This window comes from Alosa pseudoharengus, unplaced genomic scaffold (genome assembly GCF_046254945.1).
Source record: "Alosa pseudoharengus isolate Yale_2024_CS ecotype anadromous, Long Island Sound unplaced genomic scaffold, YU_APseudo_1.1 YU_APseudo_1.1_scf_1, whole genome shotgun sequence".
Classification (NCBI taxonomy): domain Eukaryota; kingdom Metazoa; phylum Chordata; class Actinopteri; order Clupeiformes; family Clupeidae; genus Alosa; species Alosa pseudoharengus.
In genome coordinates, this window is record NW_027468564.1 from 52031451 (window position 1) to 52055347 (window position 23897).

General features: G+C 40.7%; 2 protein-coding genes across 5 annotated transcripts in view; one reads left to right on the plus strand and one right to left on the minus strand.

Annotated features, from left to right (window-relative positions):
- LOC143111275 (uncharacterized) overlaps nucleotides 1-1770 on the minus strand; it is a 44454-nt gene extending 42684 nt beyond the window's left edge. For 3 of the 4 annotated variants that reach the window (XR_012984532.1, XM_076273651.1, XM_076273507.1), the window contains exons 1-4: nucleotides 1744-1770; nucleotides 1544-1644; nucleotides 1231-1375; nucleotides 285-386 (exon numbers count right to left, since the gene is read on the minus strand). Coding sequence is in view for 3 of the 4 variants with exons in the window: in XM_076273651.1 (XP_076129766.1) it covers nucleotides 285-386; nucleotides 1231-1336 (208 nt within the window). In the remaining variant the exon portion in view is untranslated. Of the gene's footprint in view, nucleotides 1-284; nucleotides 387-1230; nucleotides 1376-1543 lie in introns of all 4 variants that reach the window. The other variant, XM_076273579.1, reaches the window with a different exon arrangement.
- A 2425-nt stretch (nucleotides 1771-4195) lies between these two features.
- Nucleotides 4196-14595, plus strand: LOC143132597 (uncharacterized). The gene is made up of 4 exons (XM_076292236.1): nucleotides 4196-4337; nucleotides 4606-4757; nucleotides 5242-5352; nucleotides 8076-14595. The coding sequence occupies exons 2-4, from the start codon at nucleotides 4652-4654 to the stop codon at nucleotides 8783-8785; spliced, it is 927 nt and encodes a 308-aa protein (XP_076148351.1). The 5' UTR covers nucleotides 4196-4337; nucleotides 4606-4651; the 3' UTR covers nucleotides 8786-14595.
- Nucleotides 14596-23897: the final 9302 nt, after the last annotated feature.

The following is a 23897-nucleotide window of genomic DNA, read 5'->3' on the forward strand; positions in this document are numbered from 1 at the left end:
GTCTTCTGTTTTCCGGGTGTGTGTGTGTGTGTGTCTGCGCAGGAGTGTTTGTGTCTCCCTCTACCTCCTGTGTCATAGAATGTGTCAATGAGTTCTGATATGTTTTGATTGGGGGGAGGTGTCCGGGAGGGAATATTTAGGGGTTCAGATAAGGTAGAGATTTATAAGGGGAGGGACGTCTAGTAAGTTTAGTCAGAGTAGAAGTGGATTATGTGCGAGTGAGTTGTGTTGTGTTGTTGGCCGGTGAGTGTGAATGACAAGTGATGTGGCACATTCCCTCTTACCATGAACATTCTGCCTTATTGTAAAGCCGTCTTCTAACACTGCAATGTGTTCATTCTGTTCCTCTGCTGGCTGTAGTCCTTGTGTGGATCTGCCCTCTATGACTGGAGATAATAAATGAAAAAATAAAAACTCTCAGGCACTGTTAGCCTGACGAGCCAGACCCACATCAAGATGCAGGGTCTGGGAACTCACCATTTGTAGTGCTCAATCCGAGGGGTGGGATAAACGGTTGTCTTTCAAATTCCCTCTGCACGCAATAGGATAGCGCTACAACTCATGCGTTTTCCCATGGCAGGTTGATCAAACTTAAAACAAAAAAAAAAGCTTAAAAAAAAAGCTTAACTCGTGTTGCGTTGTCAGCCGCAGCATCCATCTTCTTTGTTTCAAAGTAGCAGGGAATTCACGCGGAACCATTGCAACTCTGCCATCATTATGTTAAGCTTGCCCACCAACTCTATACACGATGTGATTGGCCTGATCTACGTTTTTTTTTCCAGCTCGCAAGGCAACGGAGAGTTGCTAGACTACCCTGGCTGCAAATTACATTTGCTGCTGCTAGGGTGCGTCTAGATTTCTAGGCTACGAAAGAAAAGTTCTGAACAACTCACTTCTTGACTGGCAAGATGGTGGCGAGCGGAAAAAAACAACTGCTTTTTTTTGAAGCAGATTACATCAGTACTTTTGAAGAGTTTATACCGGATCGTCGCCTACAAAAAGGAACCAATCTGCATTTCCGATGTCTTCATCCCCGCTAGAGTTTAGCAGGTGCGATAATTCAAAATCCCCATGTTATTTTCCCATAAGAAAAATGGCATTTTGCTCATGACTTTGCTCAAGTGTTGCAGCACATAAAAAAACACCTAATAGACATTTTACTGTTAGAAAGGTTAAAAATCTTCTCCTGAGTGTCTTTAAACAATTGTTAAGAAACCATAGCCAACTCACTTTGCGAAACATTGCTCCGTCTTCTTCTTGAAACATGTCTACTCCTTTTCCTCCAAGCTTCTTCATTTGCACTTGATACATGTGCTGAGGTATGTCTACCCTCCATTTTAGATGTATTGTTTCTACAACACTTTCTGTTTAGTCTCTGTGGGCACAGCACAGTGTTGGAAACAAATACTTGCCTTAAAACATGCAGCATATCTAAAACAACTGGAAATACATTTTATGAGAAAATGACTCTGTAAATGGGAAACACACACACAGACAGAAATCATTCCAGCCAATCAATATGCTAAAATATCAACAAACTCACCCCAGAAATGTGGAGTTTTAATATGCCAGCATGTCACGATAATTCAGTTGTCAGTAAGCAGGTGAAATCTTAAATTTCCATGGCTTCTCCAAAGACAATATCTTGGTTATCAGAATAAAAATAAGTCTTCATTTATAAATGGGCAATCAAAATCCTTTTTGTAGCCTGTTATGTCTATAAGAGGACAATAATTATATTACCTGTTAGACAATGTTGTGAGTTCTTTGTGTGTTTGCAGAGTTTGCTGTCAACTGGTTTGGACTCTCTTAAAAAAAAGTCTGTAGAAACTCCCATATTTTCTCATTGGATGCATGTAAACAATGTCACAAACCACTCCTACCAGACCAGTAATAAGTGGCAAATCATACTTCGAGACTGATAGTGAAACACTTTCCGTTCAAAATGGACAAATGCTAGGGGTATACCCTGACCCAGAGCTTGAAGTGGACCAGTACTCACAGGAAGTAGTACCAGTTCTAAGCCCCTTTCTCTAATAAACTTTGTCTATCATTCTCTTCATCCGTATTTATTTGCCACATTAGTTTCAGGCTGCCCCCTAGTGGGCACTATTGTCAGTCATCTGTCCTAAAATTAGTCATTTTCACCAACATGATTTGTCGATGATAAGGATATTTATTTTCAAACATCTCTGTTGGTTGATGAGCCGAACAGACAAAGACAAAGCTTTCTGACGTTATGTTTCCAAATGAGAGTGGTTCAAACGTGTAGTACCCCTTCGCCTGATCAGTTATTAATGAATTCCCATGCATCTCACTATCAGGATCCTGTCCAGACTGGGCCATTCTGTGTTTTATTTTTGACATGGCTTTTACCCTTGCACCCTGGTAAGGGTGAAGACACTATTGTAATTGGGTACATCCTTGCATCTGCTCACATAACTTCAAAAGTACTGATGTAATCTGCTTCAAATTTCATATTGAAATGCACATAGTGTTCCGTGCAGTCTGAATTATTCCCATCTATGCATGTAACTGAACCCAGAGGTGTGTTTAGGACCTGGTTTGTTTTATGTTTTGTGTCATGGAACACGATGCCAATAATTCTGATAGAAAGAACCAAAGTGATTCATTCAACTCTGATAATCTCCTGAATAAAGTCATATATATTTATCTATTTATTATGGCTGTCAATCGATTTAAAAATGTAATCAAATTAATTACATACTGTGTGATAAATTAATCTAAATGAATTGCATATATAATTTTTGCTGTGAAAGTATTTTAAATATTTAAATTAAAATGAATCATTGAATAATCAGCATTAGTGACATTAAAGTTCAAAACCTCTTTTATTATTATTTTCACTGTTCAAATAATGGCCATAATAATCTATGATATGACCTAATATGCTGAGGAAATAAATTAAAAAGTGCTTCGGGAAGAAGTTTTTTTTCACATACAGTACAAGGCATTTGAACCCACAGATATAACCGAGGGGACACAATAAAAATAAATTAACACTCCCCTCAATGTCAACACTATTTCTTTCCATTGATGTGCGACTTTAGAGTTGACAAACTCCGGTGATATGCAAATTCCTTGCTGCAAACATTGCAGAGGACTTTATTTTAATCAACACTTTATTTTTACCATCAGGCTGTTTTTTAAAAGTAAATGTTCCAATCAATGATCTAGACATTTTCTTCTCTCTCCTTCATTTTACAGTCTAATGGTTACTGACTAGAACGGCTCGGGGTCAAAGGTCATACGGAATCGATTAATCTGTGCTATTTTTTTGATCAGTTTTTTTTCTCAAATAAATTAATCGAAATAAATCAGTTATTTTGACAGCCCTAATATATATATATATATATATATGCATCATGGGAGATTGAGTCCTTCCAATATATTACAACGTTAATCAAATAAATATCATTACAATCTCACATCTCAAATAAATATGTACATTACAACAGTACATAAAATAAGATAAATTATTATATTAATTGCAAAGCTGGTGCAAAATATACAAGGCTGAGAACCAGAGTGGAAACCATTAAACTCCTATGGCTGCAGCTACACTTTACTTTTCATATTATTTGTAATATCAAGATGGCAAGAATATCAAGATGATCAGTGTGATTTGGTGTTACTAGTACTACCCCCAATTTTCAAATTAAAATAAAAAATGAAATTGCAAATATTTTTGCAATTGTCGCTTCCTCACGCAATTTGTTTGCAACAAACGCCTAAAAACATTGCAACTTCCATCACAAATCAGGCATTTTAGGCCACAACAATTGCAAAAAAGGCCAGCGAAATCCTCGAGGGACTGAATTGTGTGCAGAGGCATTTTGTCCCCTGTATCGATTGAAACATACACCACGATCAGGTCGCACTCCTCCCGTTCCAGATTCAAATTCTGAATAGAATTGAGTTGGCTACATCAGGCTAAATTTCAGTACAGGTGACTGACAATATATAGTGTCCACCAGGGGGCAGCCTAAAACTACTATGGCAAATACGGCTGAAGAGTATGAAAGACAAAAACTCAAGTTTATTAGATAAAGGGGCTTGAAACTGGTTCCTGTGAGTACCGGCCCCTTCGAGTTCTGGGTCTGGGTACAACCCCTATCTTTCGACCCATTTTCAACAGAAAGTTTTCCACTAGTCTCAAAGTCTCTTGTTGTTGGTCCGGTAGGAGTGGTTTGTGACATGCTTCCACTGGGAAAATATGGGAGTTTCCATGCACAAGCTTTTTAAAGAGAGCCCAAACCAGGTTAAAGCATTGACAGCAAACTCCACAAATACACAAAGAACTTCAACATCAACAGGTGATATAATTATTTTCCTAATTTATATAAAATAGGTTACAAACAAGATGTTCATTGACCTTTTAAAAAGAAAACGTTTTTATTCTGATAACCAAAATATTGTCTTGGAAGAGGACATGGAAATTTAAAATTGAAAATATTTCACTTACTTACTGACTGAATTATTGGTGACATGAGAGTTTGTTGATATTTTAGCATGTTGATTCGCTGGAATTGTTTATGGATTGGTCCAAGTCTCTATGCATGTTTATGAATTTGTTTGTTATAGAGTCAGAACTGTGAACCAGAAAGTGCTGTGGAAGCAATACACTAAAATGGAGGATCAACATAACTTAGCACCAGCGTCAAGAACAGATGAAGAAGCTTGGAGGGAGAGGAGAAGCAATGTTTCAAGGAGAAGACTGAACAATGATTCACAAAGTGAGTATGGTTTCATAAGGATTTACATTTATTCATTTAGCAGACACTTTTTCATCCAAAGTGAGCCAGGTATCAGATCACACAAATAACTTTAAGACCTTTTCCATATGTGCAAATGAATGTTTTAAAACACAGTGTCTTCATTTAAGTCAAACAGTATAGCGAAGTTTTACAGAAGTTAAAAAACATTCTCCCACCCCATAACAGATACATATTGATTAAGAAGGAAGTAGGCATAATGCATTCATCAGCCATACCATGTCAGCACTCATTAAAAAAAAGAATATGCGATGCCACATATCACAGTAATCAGTCAAACCAATAACATAACGAAACAGTCAATATTAAAGATACAACACCAATAATTGTGACCTAGAATCACGGATAGCATGAAATGCTAAGTGCTTCATTAAGTATGTGTGGTTCATTATATCATAAGACAGTGGCAGACAGGTTTTTTTTTTTTTTCATTTATTTTCTCCAGTCATAGAGGGCAGATCCACACACGGACTACAGCCAGCAGAGGAACGCAACGAACTCAACGAGGATAACAAAGCGTTAGAAGAAGGCTTTACAACAAGGCAGAATGTTCATGGTAAGAGGGAATGTGCCAAATATTTCAAACATTTACAGTTTAAAATATTGAAATTCGACAATATATGTCACTATTTCCCTCAGGGATAGCCTGACGAGCCAGACCCACATCAAGATGTAGGGTCTGGGAACTTACCATTGGCACTGCTCAATCCGAGGGGTGGGATAAACGGTTGTCTTTCAAATTTCCTCTGCACGCAATAGGATAGAGCTACAACTCATGAGTCCATTGCATTTTCCCACCAGCGGAGCTAGTTGGCTAGTTGATCAAACTTTTGCTAATTTAAAAAAAGCTTATCTCGAGTCGCAATTCAAAGACCGCTGTTCGCCAGCAGCAGCATCCATCTTCTTTGTTTTCAAGTAGCAGAAAATTCACGCTGAACCGTCGCCGACTCTATACACGATGTGATTGGCCTGATAGAAGTTTCATTTTTCCAGCTTGCAAGCCAACGGAGAGTTGCTAGACTACACTGGCTACAAATTACATTTGCTGCCACTAGGGTGCGTCTATATTTCTAGGCTACCTCAGGGACTTAACTCTGGTGATCCTATATATATGTGTAAAATAAATGAACAACATCCACACACAATGGCCCTCATTTATCAACCGAGCATAGAAACCAGCACAGATCTGAATTCAGGAATCATCTTATGACAAGGCTGAGGTGTGATTCATGAAACGTTCGTATCACTCCAATTCCAGTGTAAGAATGAACGTATGTTGGTAAATGTGGCGGCAGAGAACACACGTAATTTAGATATCACGCCCCAATACGCACTCATTTTAGAGGTCTCGCCCCTAGAATTTACGACATGAAGATGCATAATATGTCCGATTTACTGCTGCGCAGGGCTTTGAACCGGTTCAAGGAACGAAAACGAAAACCGGGAACTTTTTGTATTTTACAGGGAACAGAAACGAAACCGGAAACGTTATTATTTTTTATGTTCTGGAACAGGAACACTTATTTAAAATAATGGTAACCGGTTAATACCGGTTTTATTTCGTTCCTCAAAGTTTTCGTTGCCTAATTAACTAAAAAAGTCTTTATTTTCCTGCGCACGTTACCATGACGGCTGAGGTTCACTTCCTGTGTGACATCACATCAGACATTCGCTGACTGAATGGAGAGAGAGCGATGGATTACAAAGTCTCCACTCCACATCTTAAATAAGAGGTGAATTACGATCCATCGTTAATTAAAAAAAAGCTCATTCCAAACACAATATCAATAGCTATATTTGTCGACTCCACGTTAATAATGGACTAGCGAACATTAGGCCCAGGCGCGCCTGCAGGTGTACGTCCGTACGCACTGTGCGTACCATCAAGCTACTCAACAACAGAACATTTCCCTTGTGTGTGTGTATTCACACCAAATTGGCCTACCATACCTTCCCAAATATGCACAGTATCCCTTTAGCTGCATGCCATTGGGCTATTTACCATCTATTACGTAAAGTTAGTGAACACGTTATCAAAATTAACGTGCACGCATTTTGTTTGAGCAGGAGAGAGAATACGCACGCAGACACGCAATAGGCTACTTGTTGTTTTCTTTTACTCGGCTATCTATATATGGTTATCAGCACACAATGTTGAGCTAATTCACTAACTCAATACTCATCATGGATATCACAAGTTTAAACAACGAAAACAGAAAGGATGGAGGCAGCAAAGCTAGGAGTTATTCCAGATGGGCAAGGTAGGCAATTGGTGTGCTTGTCAGAACGTTAGACTGCGCTAAAGCCAGACGTCACGTTACGCTAGAACAAAACTAAAGGTAACTTTAGCCTGTATAGGGCTGTATCAAGTTGTCCAAATGAATAGGTCATTAGACATTGTCGTTGTATTATTGCATGTGGATGTTGTTATGCTATGTAGGCTACTTTTTTGCTGACCAATGCACGGACCTAAAACGGACAAATATTGTTCACGAGTGATTTTTTTTTGCGGGGGGGGGGGGGTGGTGGTGGGTGTGTGTACCATAGCATTAATTCCTGCAGGCGCCCCTGATTAGGCCTACTGGATGGCCTTTCCCCCGAAGACAGTTGCAATTTGTTGTTGCCCGAGTGACATAACCATGTGTCTTAATAATGTCATTACGTTTGTGTGGAAATGTTCTCTTTTAACAATAAACTACACATTTGAAATAATTGTAGGCCTATTTAATTATTATTATTATTAATAATCATATAATTATTATTATGTAATAATGGTTGTAATATTATTACATTTGGTTTAAGCTGGATGAGAAAGATGTGACATAATTCTATAGCATTAAACAGCTGACAGGAACGAAATTAACCGTTCCGGGAACAGTATTTTTTTGTTCTAACCGGTTTGTGAACGTCAATTTATTGGTGGAACTCATAACCGGAAACGTTATAATTCCGTTTCTGTTCGGGACGAACCGATTGGGAAAAAAAATCGGTTCAAAGCCCTGCTGCTGCGCCCCGAAAAAACTTGCGTGGAAATGAGCGTGCGCCTGTCCTTCGCCTGTTTTAGGTCGTACGTTTGTTTCATAAATGCCGGCTAATGTGTGAGAATGTGCATGTTCACCATTTGGTATAATGAATACTGCATATAGAATTATATAAAGACAAAAAAATAAAAGAAATATACATATAATGAATATATATCTGGATATGTTTTTCATTCATACATTTTCATGGTCATTACTTTAAGTATTTTATAGTGATAATCACATTTTCATTTGTCAGACACAGACACAGAACACAGGACAATGCAAGGGCAGCAATCATCAGAGGAAGAAGACAACAACCAGATCGAGCTGCTAGAGGAAGGTTTTTCCACAAGGCAGGAGGTGCTCCTCCTTCTCAAAGAACTAATGAAAGCATTTGCAGTTATCCTCTTTTTGATGGTAGTTGGGTTTCTTGTAGGATATAGTTTTGATGCAACATTTGGCATAATTGGGACATTTTTAGGTCTCATCCTTGGCCTCCTTTTTGAGGTACTGTATATAGGATCTGCTGGGCGCAAGGAAAAACAGGCTGAAACGGACAGGTCAGATAACACAGAAAAGAAAGCCATTTCAAGACAAGAAGTTGAGACTTTGGATGAGAAAAAGGTAGAGTACCTGGAGGGTCATGCAAGTTCTTTGAGCTACGAAACAGAAAAGACAAAGAAATCCAAACGACTTATCGAATTACTGGCTGGTACTGTTTTTTTGACTAAGCGAATTCCATTTGATAAAAAATCAAAACAAAAATCAAGTTCTAACCACCACTCATCAGTCAGGGACGACACATATTCCACCAACGTTAAACCAGCAAACACCAACCATTATCCAGCACTCACCAACCTGTATCATCAACCAGCATACAACTACTCATTTCCAACATACAACAACATAACCTATTCAAACTACACTTATGCAAATCACACCAAACCAGTTGGTCTCCTTCAGTAACTTTTCTTTTCTGAAAACCTTAAATGAAGTACTAATGATTGTAATAGAAATTCATATTGTCATCATTCCTGTAAGATAAATCATGCTTCTGAAAAGATTATATTTCCATTAGATGGCTCTTCATAATGCTGAAGAATGCTCCTTTCACTTGAATGGGCCTTCCCAACGTTCGGTGGTCTGCTATTTCTCGATAACAGACCGTTGCTAAGTATAACAGACCGCTGTCAAGGAAAATGGCTTTTGTTGGGTTTTGTGCTTCTAATTCATGTCTTTCATATCACTATGCAAGGACTGGAACTTCATTCAAAAGTGAAAGCAGACGGTTGATCAGCTGTGCTCTAAAGAATGTTTGATTCAAGTTCTGTTCAGCCCTTCAGCCCTGTTGCGCTATTTGTTTCTCAACAAAAGCCACGATGGAACGGTAACAAATAGTCTATAGCCTAGCCTAGGTCAGTGATATTTAACCGGGGGTCCGTGGAGGTACTGTAGGGGGTCTGCCAAATGATTTCATCTGAAGCATTTTTCATCATGTGATCGCCGTGGGAACACCATTTAGTAAACGTCAAAACCAAAAGAAGTGACGTCCATCTGCCCCAGAATCTGTGCCACTAACCAGGGTCAGACGACCTCTCAGTAGGTATACTATGAGATATTACATCCATACTCAAGCTGTGATTGTTAACTGTATAGCTGATGATACACTGGGCAACACTGGGCAATTTGGGCAACACAGTGCAACTAATGAGGGTAGAAGACAACTAGCAACTTTGTTAGCAAAACCACCGCTATTTAGCTAAATCCCATTCAATCTCAATGGAGTAATGGCAGCTAACAGTTTACTGGAAAAAAACGATGTCTTCTTAACTCAATGAATGCCAAGCTGTTTTCAGGAGCTTTGTCCTAGAGTGCCAGCAATCTAGACCATTGTTGATGATTTTTGACAGCCACAGCATATTCTGTGTTATAGCTATGAACACGTAGAATAGCTCGATTAAAAGGTGAGACTTTAAGCTCTCGGTGGGTGCAAAACGTGTTTTTTTCTAGAAATGGATATATAACGTCTTTCATGAAATATGAAGTGTTGCCTGTTACTTACTTGTGCAAACATTCCGGGAAGTGATCAGCGAGATCTGGCGAGACTGCCACTTAGTAATAGACCCACGAAAATGGCCTGGTTTTGACCTGACGTGCATGCGTCACTGATTCGACCCAAAGCGGCAACCGAGATAAGTCCAGATAAAATGTCCAGATTGTGCGGTTTCATGAGTTTCACGATCGTCATATATTTCATTTCCTTTCATCACAGAGTTCCCAAAATCACATAAGGTGTATTACAGTGTCTAGTTTCGTAATTTAAAAAAAAGCTAAAAACCTAATATTACGTTTTTGGCACTCAACGCATTTGGCACTCAATGAGTTAAAGGGACATCAGGCGACGTTTTCGTGTTATTTCTCATCTTCGTAAGTCGGTATATGTTTAAATGACTCGTTACAGGGCGAATGAAGACTCTCTTGCCCGCCCCTACTGCCTGTAGGAAGAATATCCCGCTTGCAAGTTCAGTGTATCCTACCCGCCGACCGAAGCAGGCAGGCTAACGAAACGCTAGAGATTGTTGCAAACGTGTGTATAATGGCAGAGCCGGCGAAGAAGCAGCGAAAACCCTTGACAGAAGACGCAAAGAAAAGGAAAAGAGCTTCAGACTGAGCGAAGGGGAGTTTCGTAAAGAAAAAGCATCAGGCTTGCCTGGTGTCCCTTTAACAACTTTAGCAAGTAAAAATAGATGTTATTTGTTTTTTTAAGCATTTGATGAAGTGAAAATTGAATGTCCATTTTGGGTTTCAACATAAACACTAAGCGGAGTAAAAAGATATACGAAGCTTCTCTTTTCCCCTCGCTTCACTATCATGACCCTGGTATCTTTATTGAACATCTTAGAAGCTCACAGATGGTTGGTCATGTGATTCATTGCTAGTGTGGCAAGTGGTATAGATTTTATACAATAGCTGACTACACCACGATGGGAATTGCACCCAAAGATATAATTCAGAGATCAGTATCCTCACATACACATAAAACAGGAAAAGTTAAATCAAACAAACAACCAATAAAACAAACAAACTGTCACACTAAGGATCCGCAGCTTCACACCCTCCCGTTAGTGAGGACAAAACAATTGAATAAAGATTGAGTGCAAACAGAAAGACAATTCACAAAACAAAAGAGCTTTGTGATCAACAGCACTAGGGACAAAGGCCTCCAGTCAGTTGTATAAGACAGTGTTTCTCAAACTTTTTCAGACCAAGGACCACTTAATCAATAAAAAAAACCTCTCGGACCACCTAGCTAAAAAAAAGAGTAGACCTACTTAAATAGTTACTTACACAATAGGCTTACTCACTGAGCCACGTTGCTTATTTTCTTTGCACCTTGCTTATTGTGTCAGAGAATTCATATGATTTAAACTGGCATAACTTACATAGGCAGCGTTGCAGAACTGTTTGGATTTACATACAAGTTGGTTCAATATGGCAAACAACTCATCTATATTATATTTTACCACGTCTGCTCGCGGACCACTTGGGATAGCTTGCGGACCACCAGTGGTCCCCGGACCACACTTTGAGAAACACTGGTATAAGAAACGAAGAAACAGACAGACAAACGTAGGCTACAAACAACACAGACAATAACATGCAACGCAGAACAGGGAAGAACAATCAATAAAGTGGGGTCAGTTCGTCGAGCACCCATTCCTTCATAACGAGCGCTATAACACCCGAATGAGTTCCAGCGATTTATAGCCCAAGGCCTCCATACATAATCCCACTAGCGTACGACAAGCTAGTTGCAGCCTACAGGCCACGTTAACCGTGGGACCAGTGGTGCTGATTGGACAGGCACACGAGGAAGTCGTAGGCTAAAAATGATGTAGGCAAAGCAGCAGAGTTCTTATCGATGTAGCCAATTGACTGCACTGGACGCACATCCAGCCGGCGGGAGGCCAATGCCGTACGGGGAGGGGGAGACTCTACGACAAAGCACTTAAGTGTAGGTAACAATATAAAAAGACTTTACCAGTAAAATATCACCGGAAGCGCCATCATACCTGCGGTGATGCCAATTGTCAGGGAGGTAAAAAGGGGCGGGCCTTTGACGTCTGGCATAGCACAATGAGGGTCCTTGAATTTAAATAGAGGCGCTGTTGTACTGATTGGCCCATATGTGGCTACCGAGAGCCACTCACGATGCAGCCACCTGAGCTTGAATGAAAAGTGGGCACTGTACCACTACATTCTGCTACACTAGCAGTCTGATTGGATGGTCTCGTTGCCCATAAGTATCCAAATCGTTCAGATAGAAATTATGTTGCCCAATCTCAATGGGAGTGTCGCTCAGCAACAGCCCATATTGTTGTCCCATGACTAATCACCTTAAGGTTCCTAGAATAAGTAAGGAATAATGTATAGAACGCCGGTCATTATTGGGAAAATTTTCCCAATGACCGGCGTTCTATACATTATCCCGCTTATTACACAGCTACTTGCCAAAACGAAATAAAATCTCCACAATTTAACTTTAGCCTATATAGCCTAGCCTATTTGTTACCGTTCATCGTGGCATTTGCTGAGACACATATAGTTTGCAACAACACACGCTGAACTTGAACCAAACATTCTTTAGAACACAGCTGATCAACCGTCTGCTTTCACTTTTGAAGGAAGTTCCAGTCCTTGCGTAGTGGTATGAAATACCTGAATTAGAAGCACAAACTCCGTTGCCATTGACAAGCGGTCATTATTTTTTTTAGAGATCCTCAGATCCTTAGAATTTGGGAAATCCCATTCAAGTCAATGGAGCGTTATACTTGACTTGTGAAGAGCTGTGTAATAAATGTCAATAATAAACAGAATAAATTGAAAAGAGTTCTATAAATTACCCATGCTTCAGATAATGTACATGTTAACATGTGTAGGGGTGTGTGTATGTGTGTGTGTCTGACACTTAGTTCCTTAGTTTTTTTTTGGACAAACCGCGTCCACAACTGAACGGCAGAGCCTACATACAAGCGCAGTTGAATGAAGTTAACTGATGACAACATTAAAAAGAATCAAACGTTTAGCGATCATGAAATAATACCATACATGATAAGATACCAACAAGCAAGGAGATAATGAAGATCAGTAGTTTTACTCAAACTACTTGTGCACATAGGCTATGGAAAATTGGTCAAATCTAGCAAGTAGGAAAGTTTAAGTGAATGACGTGAAAGTGAAAGTAAGACATTCGAAAGGCCAACGAAAGTTAAGGTTGATTTTGATAGATGATAAATAGTGATTCTGTTGTCTTTGAAAGGTTCTCTTATTGACACATTGGAATGCAATTTGGATTAACACATGCTTTTACAAGGCAGAAGTATTTAGGCGCAGAATAGACGTGCGCTTTCAGGAGCAGTCTTTGTATATACTGCGGAATACATAATTAGGCGCTTTTTACGCGTCCCCTCCCATCTTTTTATGCTAAACTCCCACTTTCCCCTGGATCCTCCCATGAATGCATATGCATGACACGAATAACGCAATTAGCCATTTTCAGCTCCTGCGACAGGCAGTTTGCGCTTTTACATCATTGCGGCCTGTTTGTACATACCTCGCAATTATTTTACACGAACGTTGCGAAATAAATACGCCTGAAGTGGGCGAAAAAGTGTTCAGCCAAGGGGTCCTTGGGCTGAAAAAGGAGACTTTCTATAATGAGGAGACACAGCACTCAAAAAAATCCTCCATAGAAATGCATGTGGTTAGTTTGCAACGCCAATATGGCAGTGAATACATTGAGCCAATCATGTGCTGTGTTGTGAATACATTGAGCCAATAATGTGGTGTGTTGTGAAGATGTGCCAATCATGTGTTGTGATCGCGCCGCAGGAGCAAGATTGGTGTCGTGAAGCCTTGCGCACGTGCATTTCTGCCGAAACGGATGCCCGATGAGTGCCCAAAAAGCGTTGCAATATGGCCGCCGAGTGGAGGGACTTGCCTAAAAAGACTTTGGAAAAAGGTTGAAGACCCCTGGCCTAGGCTATGTAGGCTAAAAAGTCATATCGTGGGGAGTTTATTGTTTCGTTTTGGCAAGTAGCCGTGTAATAAGCGGGATAATGTATAGAACGCCGGCCATTATCAGGAACTAGGTCCTTTCAGGGCATTTCGCCATTTTCGGCATTTTCAGGGCATGTTCTATACATTATCCCTTACTTGAATGTTTTCTTTTTTTACTGTAGCTTATCCAGGTGTAAATGAAAATCAACCATCAGGATGACGAGATATTGCATTCAAATTAGTATCGGGCAGTGAAAAGTTCAGAAATACACTTTAGATGCTTTAGGTGTTATGTACAATAGTGGGTGTAGGGTAGTTCCACTGAGTTTGACAGCCAGCAGTTACACAACACGCTGTTGTGGTCATAATATGTGAAGCACAGGAATTGCTTTGAACAGAACTTGGGCTCTGGTTTAAGGTTATTCTAGTCTAAATCTTATCAGCTGACTGATGCAGACAGATTTCTCCACGTAATAGATGGAGCTTGAGATCACGAGATGAGATGAGACATGGATGTGACATACTGTTCCCTTTTCAGTGTGAGTGAAACTTACATAATGGGACGTCCCAGGTCACAGCTGACCACAGACATACAGCGATGACTTTTTCTCAGTTTCATGTCATATAATGGGAAAGATGTCTGCTTTTGTTCTAACTTATACTCAATGTGATTTCATGACAGAAAATTGTGTCCAAAATTAAAACCATGCAAATAATCAGTTGTCAGTTTCTTTTCATTCCATCATTATTAACTTTGTCACTTTCTCTGCATTATGTCTGATATGGAATTGACTTGTGTTGACCATTTCTGTGATCATGTAAATGATAAATCACCAGATACTTTACAATCTGAAATAGAGTGTCCTGGGCTTATGCATCACGTCTATCTGAACTCAATCAGCGGCAACAAAATATGTGCACTTGTTAACACAATTTAAATATTTTGAGTCATTGCATGTGCAGGGACAGAACATTCACCCCACCCAGCATGCAACATTGCATGTATTACTGCTGTATTTGGTGTTTAATCATGTAGCCAGCGTGGTGAATGCAAATTGTACTAGGGTTCTGTGTGATTACAGTGTTTTCAGTGGAAGACCACGCATACAATATAGCTGACCAAAGAGTAGAAACTCAAAGTCCTTGATTATATTAATCTTCAAATGCCCATAAATGAAGAAAAATAACAATTTAAGGTTTTAAAAAAGCACTGTATCAGTTCATCCAGACAAGTCTGCATTGTAAACAAAGTTTGGAGAAATTAGTCGACATATATACGCTATATATACTGTATACAGCCATTGCATAAATATTCATCCCTTTCAAGTCCACATGTAGTAAATACACCTTTGGTCGCAATTAAAGCATGGAGTCTGTGTGGATAAGGCTCACATACAGTATAGGCTTTAGGCATGGGCCAAATGATTCTATTCCGGGAATCAGTTCTTTCAGTTCCCTTCACCTTCACAAATCGTTTGTTTGATTCGTTCTTTCAGTTCTTTCAGTTCCTTGAGTCAAAATATGCTTTAGAGCACCATCTTGGTTGTCTTAAGTCAAATATCCTTTAAAACACTGTCTCATATGGTGTGTTACATAATTTATGTAAATATCAAGCTTTTTATTAAGCACATAAGTGCCTTTTTTCATAAATATACTGAATGGAATTCAGTAAGAATCATATGGCATTTTTCCAAGTTCTAGCGCTGGCAGGCAGGCACGTAAGTAAAGCCAGGCCTATCCTTTGTTTACCCATAGCAACGCGGTTGCTACCTGCTGTAGTACTAGATATACGGTCGAGGAAGATGAAGCTCTGTTCGTTTGTATCTTTTATTATGTGACCATATTTTTGTATGTTAAAAAGAACCAGTTCTCTTGTTTTGGGAATCAGTTCTCGTCGTTCACCTTCGGGATTCGTTCTTTCTGACCGAATCAGTCGCGAACTGCCCATGCCTAATAGGCTTGCATCTGGATACTGCAGTTTTACTCCATTTTTCTTTGCAAAACTGCTCAAGCTTTGCAGGTTGTAAAGGAATTGGGTACAGTCCAGACCTGTCAAATTGAGTGCATCATGGAATGAAAAACATGGTTAAGAAGACTCCAGACTGTTGTGCCGCTGTAATGCAGGCAGGAATGGGACCACATTTCATTCTCAAAACTCTAGCAACTGATCTACTCAGTTCCTAAATATTTACAGAATGTTGTTATATGAAGCAACACAATGGTAAAAATGCCCGTCCCGACTTTTTTGAGATGTGTTGCTGGCGTCAAACAAAAAATGTGCTGATATTTCCCATGAAATAGTTCAATTTATCTCCTTCAACTGTTGATAAATGGCCTTTTGACTATTCTCAATTACAGTGTATACAGAAAGTATTCACAGCGCTTCGCTTTTTCCACATTTTGTTATGTTTCAGACCAGGGATGGATTACTGCATGGGCCCACCGGGCCCAGGCCCAGGGGCCCAAACGGTCAGGGGGCCCTATAGCCCAAGCTTTTTCAGGGAATCATTGCCTCAATATCAAGAAATCAGGATGTAGGCTATGAATCTGATTGAATTTAGTATTGGCCATCCCCAAAATGCACCAGAATACAGGAAATCACATCAAACAAATTAAAAATTTTCTGGGGGAGGACCTCCAAACCCCCCCTCCCACATATACGACAATAAGTGGGGGGCCCTTAACTCATTGAGTGCCAAAAATGTAATATTACGTTTTTCCTTCCCATGCGTTGAGTGCCAAAAACGTAATATTATCTTACACACTTTATATGTGATTTTGGGAACTCTGTGATGAATGGAAATGAAATATATGACGATTGAAAACTCATGAAAACGCACAATCTGGACATTTTATCTGGACATCTGGATATCATAACTCGGTTGCCGCTTTGGGTCGAATCAGTGACGCATGCAAGTCAGGTCAAAACCAGGCCATTTTCGTGGGTCTATCACTAGGTGGCAGTCTCGCCAGGTCTCGCTGATCACTTCCCGGAAAGTTTACACAAGTAAGTAACAGGCAACACTTCATATTTCATGAAAGACGTTATATCTCCATTTCTAAAAAAAAAACAGCGATTTTGATGAAAACTAGCCACTGTTTAGCTTGGGATTTCTCAGGAACAGAGGCGTGTAGAAATACACGGTTTGCACCCACCGAAAGCTTAAAGTCTCACCTTTTAATCGAGCCATTGTATGTGTTCATAGCTATAACACAGAATATGCTGTGGCTGTACAAAAATCATCAACAATGGTCTAGACTGCTGGCACTCTAGGACAAAGCTCCCGAAAATAGCTTGGCATTCAATGAGTTAATACATCTGGGCCCAGGGACCCGAAAGTTCATAATCCGCCCATGTTTCAGACTCATCTTAAAATTGATTCAATTAAAAAAATCCTACTCTTATCAATGTACACACAATACTCCAACAATACTGAGATGTTTTGCTGGGAGTTTCCCAAAAAGCCCCTGAACGACTCAGACCATGAGAAGTAAAATGATCTAGTCTGATGAAACGAAGACTGAACTATTTAGCCCTAATTCCCAACAGTGTGGAAGAAACCAGGCACTGAGCTCTCCTTTACGCTTCTCTCATCCTCTCAAAGGAACTCTGGATGTCATTCAAGTGCTCAATTACAAGTGTCATAACAAAGGCTTTGAATACTTACGTAAATGGTATATATTTCAGTCTTTTATTTTTTTTTATACATTTACAAAACACTCCAAACAGTGTGTAGCTTAATGAAAATTGAAATTTGAATCAATTTTAAGATGACTCTGAAACATAACAAAAGGTGGAAAAAGTGAAGCGCTGTGAACACTTTCCATGTGCACTGTAAATAAAGGGTTGACATGATTTTTTGCCTTTCTTTCAGTATTACAAGTGTTTCAAGTGATATTACATTATCAGCAAAAAAAATATTACGTTATTAGTTTAGAAAATGTATTATGTTGTTAGCAAGTTATCATGTTATGGGCTTTATTCCATAATGAAACTACATTATTGAATGCATGGTCAGGGACCACCATGGACCACTGGTTATTCTAGACTAGAAAGTCATACATCTCACGATGGCTGACTGATGCAGCAGATTTACTCAAATATAACAGAGGCATGAGTTATGGGTGTGATAACCTGGCAGCGTTAAAGAATAAAACTGAAACCATCACTAAACAGATGGGGATTCCAGAACGCCCTGGCATGGCCACAATGTTCCATGACACAAAGCATAAAACAAACCTGTTTGGCAAGGTTGTTTCAATGTTTCCCAAACAAGCCTTTGGTTGCAGTTACATGCTTTCATATTAAGGGCATACTTCAGACTGCACAGAACAGTATGTGCATTTCAGGGCAGGATCCTGATATTGATATGTTTAGGAATTCATTAGTAATGGATTAGGTGTTGTTTTCACATGAGAGGTTTAAAAGGCCTAAATCGTCAGGCCACTAAGCTTTTGAACCACCCCCATTATCAAATGTAAGATCAAAATGTTTGCCTTTGTCTGTTCAGCTCATCAATCAACAGAGATGTTTAAAAATGTCCTTATCAACGGCAAATCATGTTGTTGAAAATGCTGTTAACGCCAATCCATCAGTTCACTCACCTTGTTGTTTCTGGGTAAGTAACAGGTCAAGGCAGTGCTTGAGGAGGGGAAAAAGTGCTGGTAACTTGTTCACATGCTGCCACAAATGCCAGCTGGTAGGTATTTTTGAATAACACAGCCTACAATATCTGAGAATATCTTGGGAAATTCGGTCTGGCCTTGCTCCATTGACAAGCTTCTATGCATGTATGAAAATCAACCGACCAATCAAATTGTCCAGGCGGGCTTTATACAATGAATGATAGATGAGCAACGGTGCCTATTTGTTCATGTGACCAGAGCGCGCTGGTTGATTTTGTAAAAAAAAATGACGAATGTCCCAAACTTTTTCTTCCGAGGGCCAGCTCAATATGCCTGGCTCCAAGAGAGGGCCAGAGACTCGGAGTAGTTCTATATCAGTAACCATAAATAGCTTAGTGCTGTGAACAACAGCAGTCTACCTTAGTTGAATATTCTATTACATTTAATCATAGGCTATTGCAATTTACCATTGTTAGCTGTGTTTATATTGTCATCATGCCATATCAGTGTAAAATTAAATAATACTAATAAAAAAACGTTTGCATTCCCAAAAGTATTAGCAGGGAGTCCCAAAAGTATATTTTATTAAAAATGTGTGAACTCTGAATCCTGTGTCTTTGCATACACAGCTCAAGTTGTGAATATCCTACAAATAATTTAAAGTTCTCAAACTATGAGAATTTTATGAAGTGCTGAAGTGGTCTGAAATGACCATCATTCTAACTTTCAGTCACCTGATGAGAACTTTGTGAACTCTTTGTATGAACATTTGAACGAGTGAATAAAAAATAGAAATAATTATCCCAGAAAGTCACAGAAATATGACTTGAATAGAAGTTAGTTAGTTATTAACAATTAATTGATAAACTTTTAAAATACTTTGAGCACTGATGCAGTCAGCATAGGCCTCTTACATTGTTTGCAGGTAGGCCTACATTTCATTCCGTTTTCGATGGCAAACGCAAAACAGCGCCAAAACAACCACCGGTGGACAAAAAGAGTATTACATGTGTACTGTTAAGACTCGCCATAGAGAATGAATGGGGGAAATTGCGGAGGTTTTATTTTGACGATGTTGTACTCCCCTGCGGACCGGATGCTATATACTACGGACATGTTTTGGGGGGCCACCCAAAATGAGGTGGCGGGCCGTAGTTTGGGGACCACTGTTCTAGCCGGTGCCTGGCGTGTATGTGTATTTTTAAATGCAGTAAAGCAATTTGTTACACTCGTTATACTTCCTGACACTGAGGCCGTTGGCCCGCCGGTCTAAAATTGCAAGGGTGTTTTTTCCGCTCACAGGCGCTAGGGGCAAGCGAGACGCAGTGGCGATTCTAGACATTTTTAACAAGGGTGGCACTAGTGAGGCACTGATTAATTCAAGGGTGGCATGAGGCAAAACATCCAGATAAACAGAAACAGGCTCAAGATGTGAAATTAGCACAAATACATTAGGGAAACCAGATGCAAACACCATACTCATAAATTGAAGGACAAAAAAACACAAATACCTTACTCTCACATACAATTTCTTTATACTTGAATAAAATGTAATACAAACATATTAAAGTTAATTATCAAAGTTGTCTATCACTGGGCTATGCTTGGCTAAAACAAATTCCATCATGGGGACATTAAATATAATCCATTTTATTCTATTCTATTAAAAGATATACAAATATACTCCCCCACAATAACTTATATCTATGGCCATCTATTTTTGTAGCTGTTAATTTTTTGACCTGCTTTTTTGTCTATTTGTTTATTTTCTTTAAAGTTCTCAAGAAACTTGAGGTTGGTATGAAGTAGTGTATTGTGTACTGTATGTGAGCAAACAACTTCTTGCAGGGCAACCACATAACCGGTTCCATGGGAATTTTCCCAGACAAAGCGGCCGCTTCCACCTGGGTCTTCAGTCCTTTTAAAAAGTGCGTTCCTCAACACACCTCCCACACACCTCCGTGACGTCATGACGTAACGTTCGTCATTAAGACCAGGGCGGTAGACACAAAGACATAATAGCAAGAGAGAGCACTCATGTTAAACATGAAAACAATAAAACAAAAACAAAATCATGTCACCACAGCAGAACAACCTTCTACTGGACCCCTGTTACATCCCTCCCCACTTTGCAATAGCCATGTCCTCATGGCAGCTTGTCCATTACACTTCCTCAATGAGACGAGTAGGTGGCGCCCCCAAGTTAGGGCGAGATGATCTTCTCATAGTCCCTGGCAATTGCTGGATGAAAAGCTGATTATTGTCCTTCCTGGGTTCCTGCTGGAGTGCCAACGTACCTACAGCAGGCTGTGGGCCAGATTGACCCTGAATAGTAGAGGTGGGCGGTTCATCATTTGCAGGGGTGGACTGCGCATAGTTCATACCAGAATGGCCATTGTCTGGCAAGGGATCAGTTTTGGGTTGGCCATCTGCGGAGGAAGCTGGAACCAGACAGGTGGATGGCTCATCAGTCCCTGGGATGGACTGTGGGATGTCCATGCTGGAGTGGTCACCATCCAGCAGCGCAGCAGTGCTGAGCTGACCAATCACTGAGGGACCTGCAAAAGACAGACCACCCCACAAGGAGCTGAATGGCTGCACATTGCTTTGTGGAGAAACAATAGATGGAATGTTAGTTGACACAACAGAAACAGGACAAGGTTTCATTAAATTTCTGTGTAATACCATTTCTCTCCCCTCCCCAGTTTCTGGTTTTACCACATAAACAGGTAGATCAACATTAGGTTGTTTCACAATAACATATGGTTCATTTTCCCAAGAATCTGTCAATTTTCCATAAGGTCTGGCACCCCGTTTCTTTAAGAGAACCCTCTCTCCAGGAAGTAAAGGCAAGTTAACAGGACAGCTATCATAGCATCTCTTTTGGTGTGTCTTGGCTTTTTCTGCCTGCTCTCTTGCCACACTATGGGCATAAGACAGTCGGCGGTGGTGTGCATTTACCCACTGAGGTAGGGGATCTGACACATCTGGGGGAGATGTCCCTAAAGCCACATCAACTGGGAGGCGTGGATGCCACCCTAAAAGAAGATATGAGGGTGTATGGTTGGTGGAACTATGCACAGCATTGTTATACAAGAAAATCAACTCTGGGAGGTATGATGGCCAGTGTGACTTCTTGTCATTCTCCAGCGTGCCCAACAACTGCAAGAGAGTGCGGTTCATTCGCTCACAACCCCCATTCCCCTGAGGGTGATATGGGGTAGTATGAGTTTTCTTAATCTGGTATAGAGAGCACAACTGCTGCATCCAAAATTTGGGCCTTGGTCAGCAAGTAGCTGTTTGGGGCATCCAAAGAAACGGGTAACATTTTCCCATAATGCCCTTGCTGTTGTTATTGCTGTCTGATCCCGTGTTGGGACAGCCCACGCATATTTAGTGAAGGCATCTACAATCACCAACACATACTGGAACCCCTCCGAAGATGGAGGTAATTTAAGAAAGTCCATTTGGATTATCTCCAGAGGAGATGAAGTAATGATGGAGACCAATGGAGCTTTTGTTCGAGTTGTGGGGGCTTTCCGCAAAACACAGCGGGAACAAGATGTACTCCAGTCTAACACATCACGACCCTGTCCCACCCAGAAGAAACGACTTCGCATCAAATGGAGGGTCTTCTCTCCCCCAAAGTGGCCTGCGTGGTCATGGCATAGCCTCCAGGCCTGTTTTCTCCAAACAGCTGGCAACACCAGTTGGTACCATTCTGATAAACTTTTGGGGTCTCTCAATTTACGGTACAAAATGTCATTCTTTAAGAAAAGTCTGGAGCGATGTTTCAAAAGACGCTTCGCATCAACAGGGAGCACTGCTCTTTCTGCGGGTGGAAAGTGTCGTCGTCCTAGAACCTCTATGACTGTACGGATTGTAGAATCATTCCTTTGGGCCTGCTCCCAGTCCACAGATTCATCTCAGGGCATTGGTCCGAGGCATCAAGAGGCTCGACGGCCGGGGACACCAGGCCTATAGTGTCACAGCAAGCATGCACCACCTAAGAGCACACCGTTTCCATCAGGTTAGAGTCATCTCCTCCAAGGTCCTTGGTCTGTAGGGGCGCTCGAGACAGAGCATCTGCATTAGCATTTGTTTTCCCTGCTCGGAATAATCTCAAAGTTATAATTTGCTAATTGAGCAGCCCATCTCTGTTCTACACTCCCTAATTTAGCAGTTTGTAAGTGAGCAAGGGGGTTGTTATCAGTAAAAACAACAAATTTTGCACCCAGCAGGTACTCATGAAATTTCTGTGTAATGGCCCTCTTAAGGGCCAGAAACTCCAATTTAAACGAGCTATAGTTAGAGTCATTCTTCTCTGATGGATGTAAACTACGACTCGCGTAGGCTATAACACGTTCCTTTCCCTGCTGGACTTGAGCTAAAATAGCTCCCAAACCCCTGTGGCTAGCATCAGTATAAAGCACAAAAGGAAGTGTAAAATCAGCATATGCCAGCACGGGCGCTTGGACTAATGCCCGCCTTAACTGTTGAAAGGCATCTTCTGCATCTGTGCCCCACTCTTTCAGTGGCTGCCTGCTCTGACGTGTCTGGTTCCTAGACTGGCCACAAAGGAGCTTGTTAAGAGGCATGGCAACTTCAGAAAAGTTTTTTATAAAGCGGCGGTAGTAGCCAGTCAAGCCTAAAAAGGCTCGAAGTTCCCGAACTGTGGTTGGTCTTGGCCATTCTTGTATAGCTTCTACACGCTCATGCAAGGGTGCAATGCCTCGCTCAGACACCTCATGACCCAGATATTTTACCTGTTTTTGGAACAGAAAGCACTTACTAGGCTTCAATTTAAGGCCTTGGTCTGCCAAGCGCTGGAACACCAGCTCAAGTCGCTGTAGGTGGGACAAGAAATCGGGTGAAAAGACAATGATGTCATCCAGATAAATTAATAAACTTTGATAATTCAAATCACCTAAACAAGCCTCCATTAACCTTTGGAAGGTTGCCGGGGCGTTGCATAACCCAAAAGGCATGCGGTCCCACTCATACAAGCCCATGGGTGTTGTAAAATCAGTTTTTTCCCTGTCCTCTGGATGAACAGGGACCTGCCAGTATCCGCTGGCAAGATCCAGAGTGGAGAAGAACTTTGCCTGGGAAAGCATGGTCAAGGACTCTTCAACACGTGGGAGCGGGAAGGCATCTTTACGTGTAAGGGTGTTTAACTTACGGTAGTCCACACAAAAACGTGTGGACCCATCCTTCTTTTTAACCAACACGATTGGCGAGGCCCATGGACTTGTACTCTTATGTATAATGCCAGCTTCTAACAGGTCTTGTAGGAGAACACGTACCTCTTGGTAGAGGCTGGGGGCAATTTGACGATAGCGCTGTCGCACTGGGCCAGAATCACCTGTGGGGATCTCATGAAAAAAGGTAT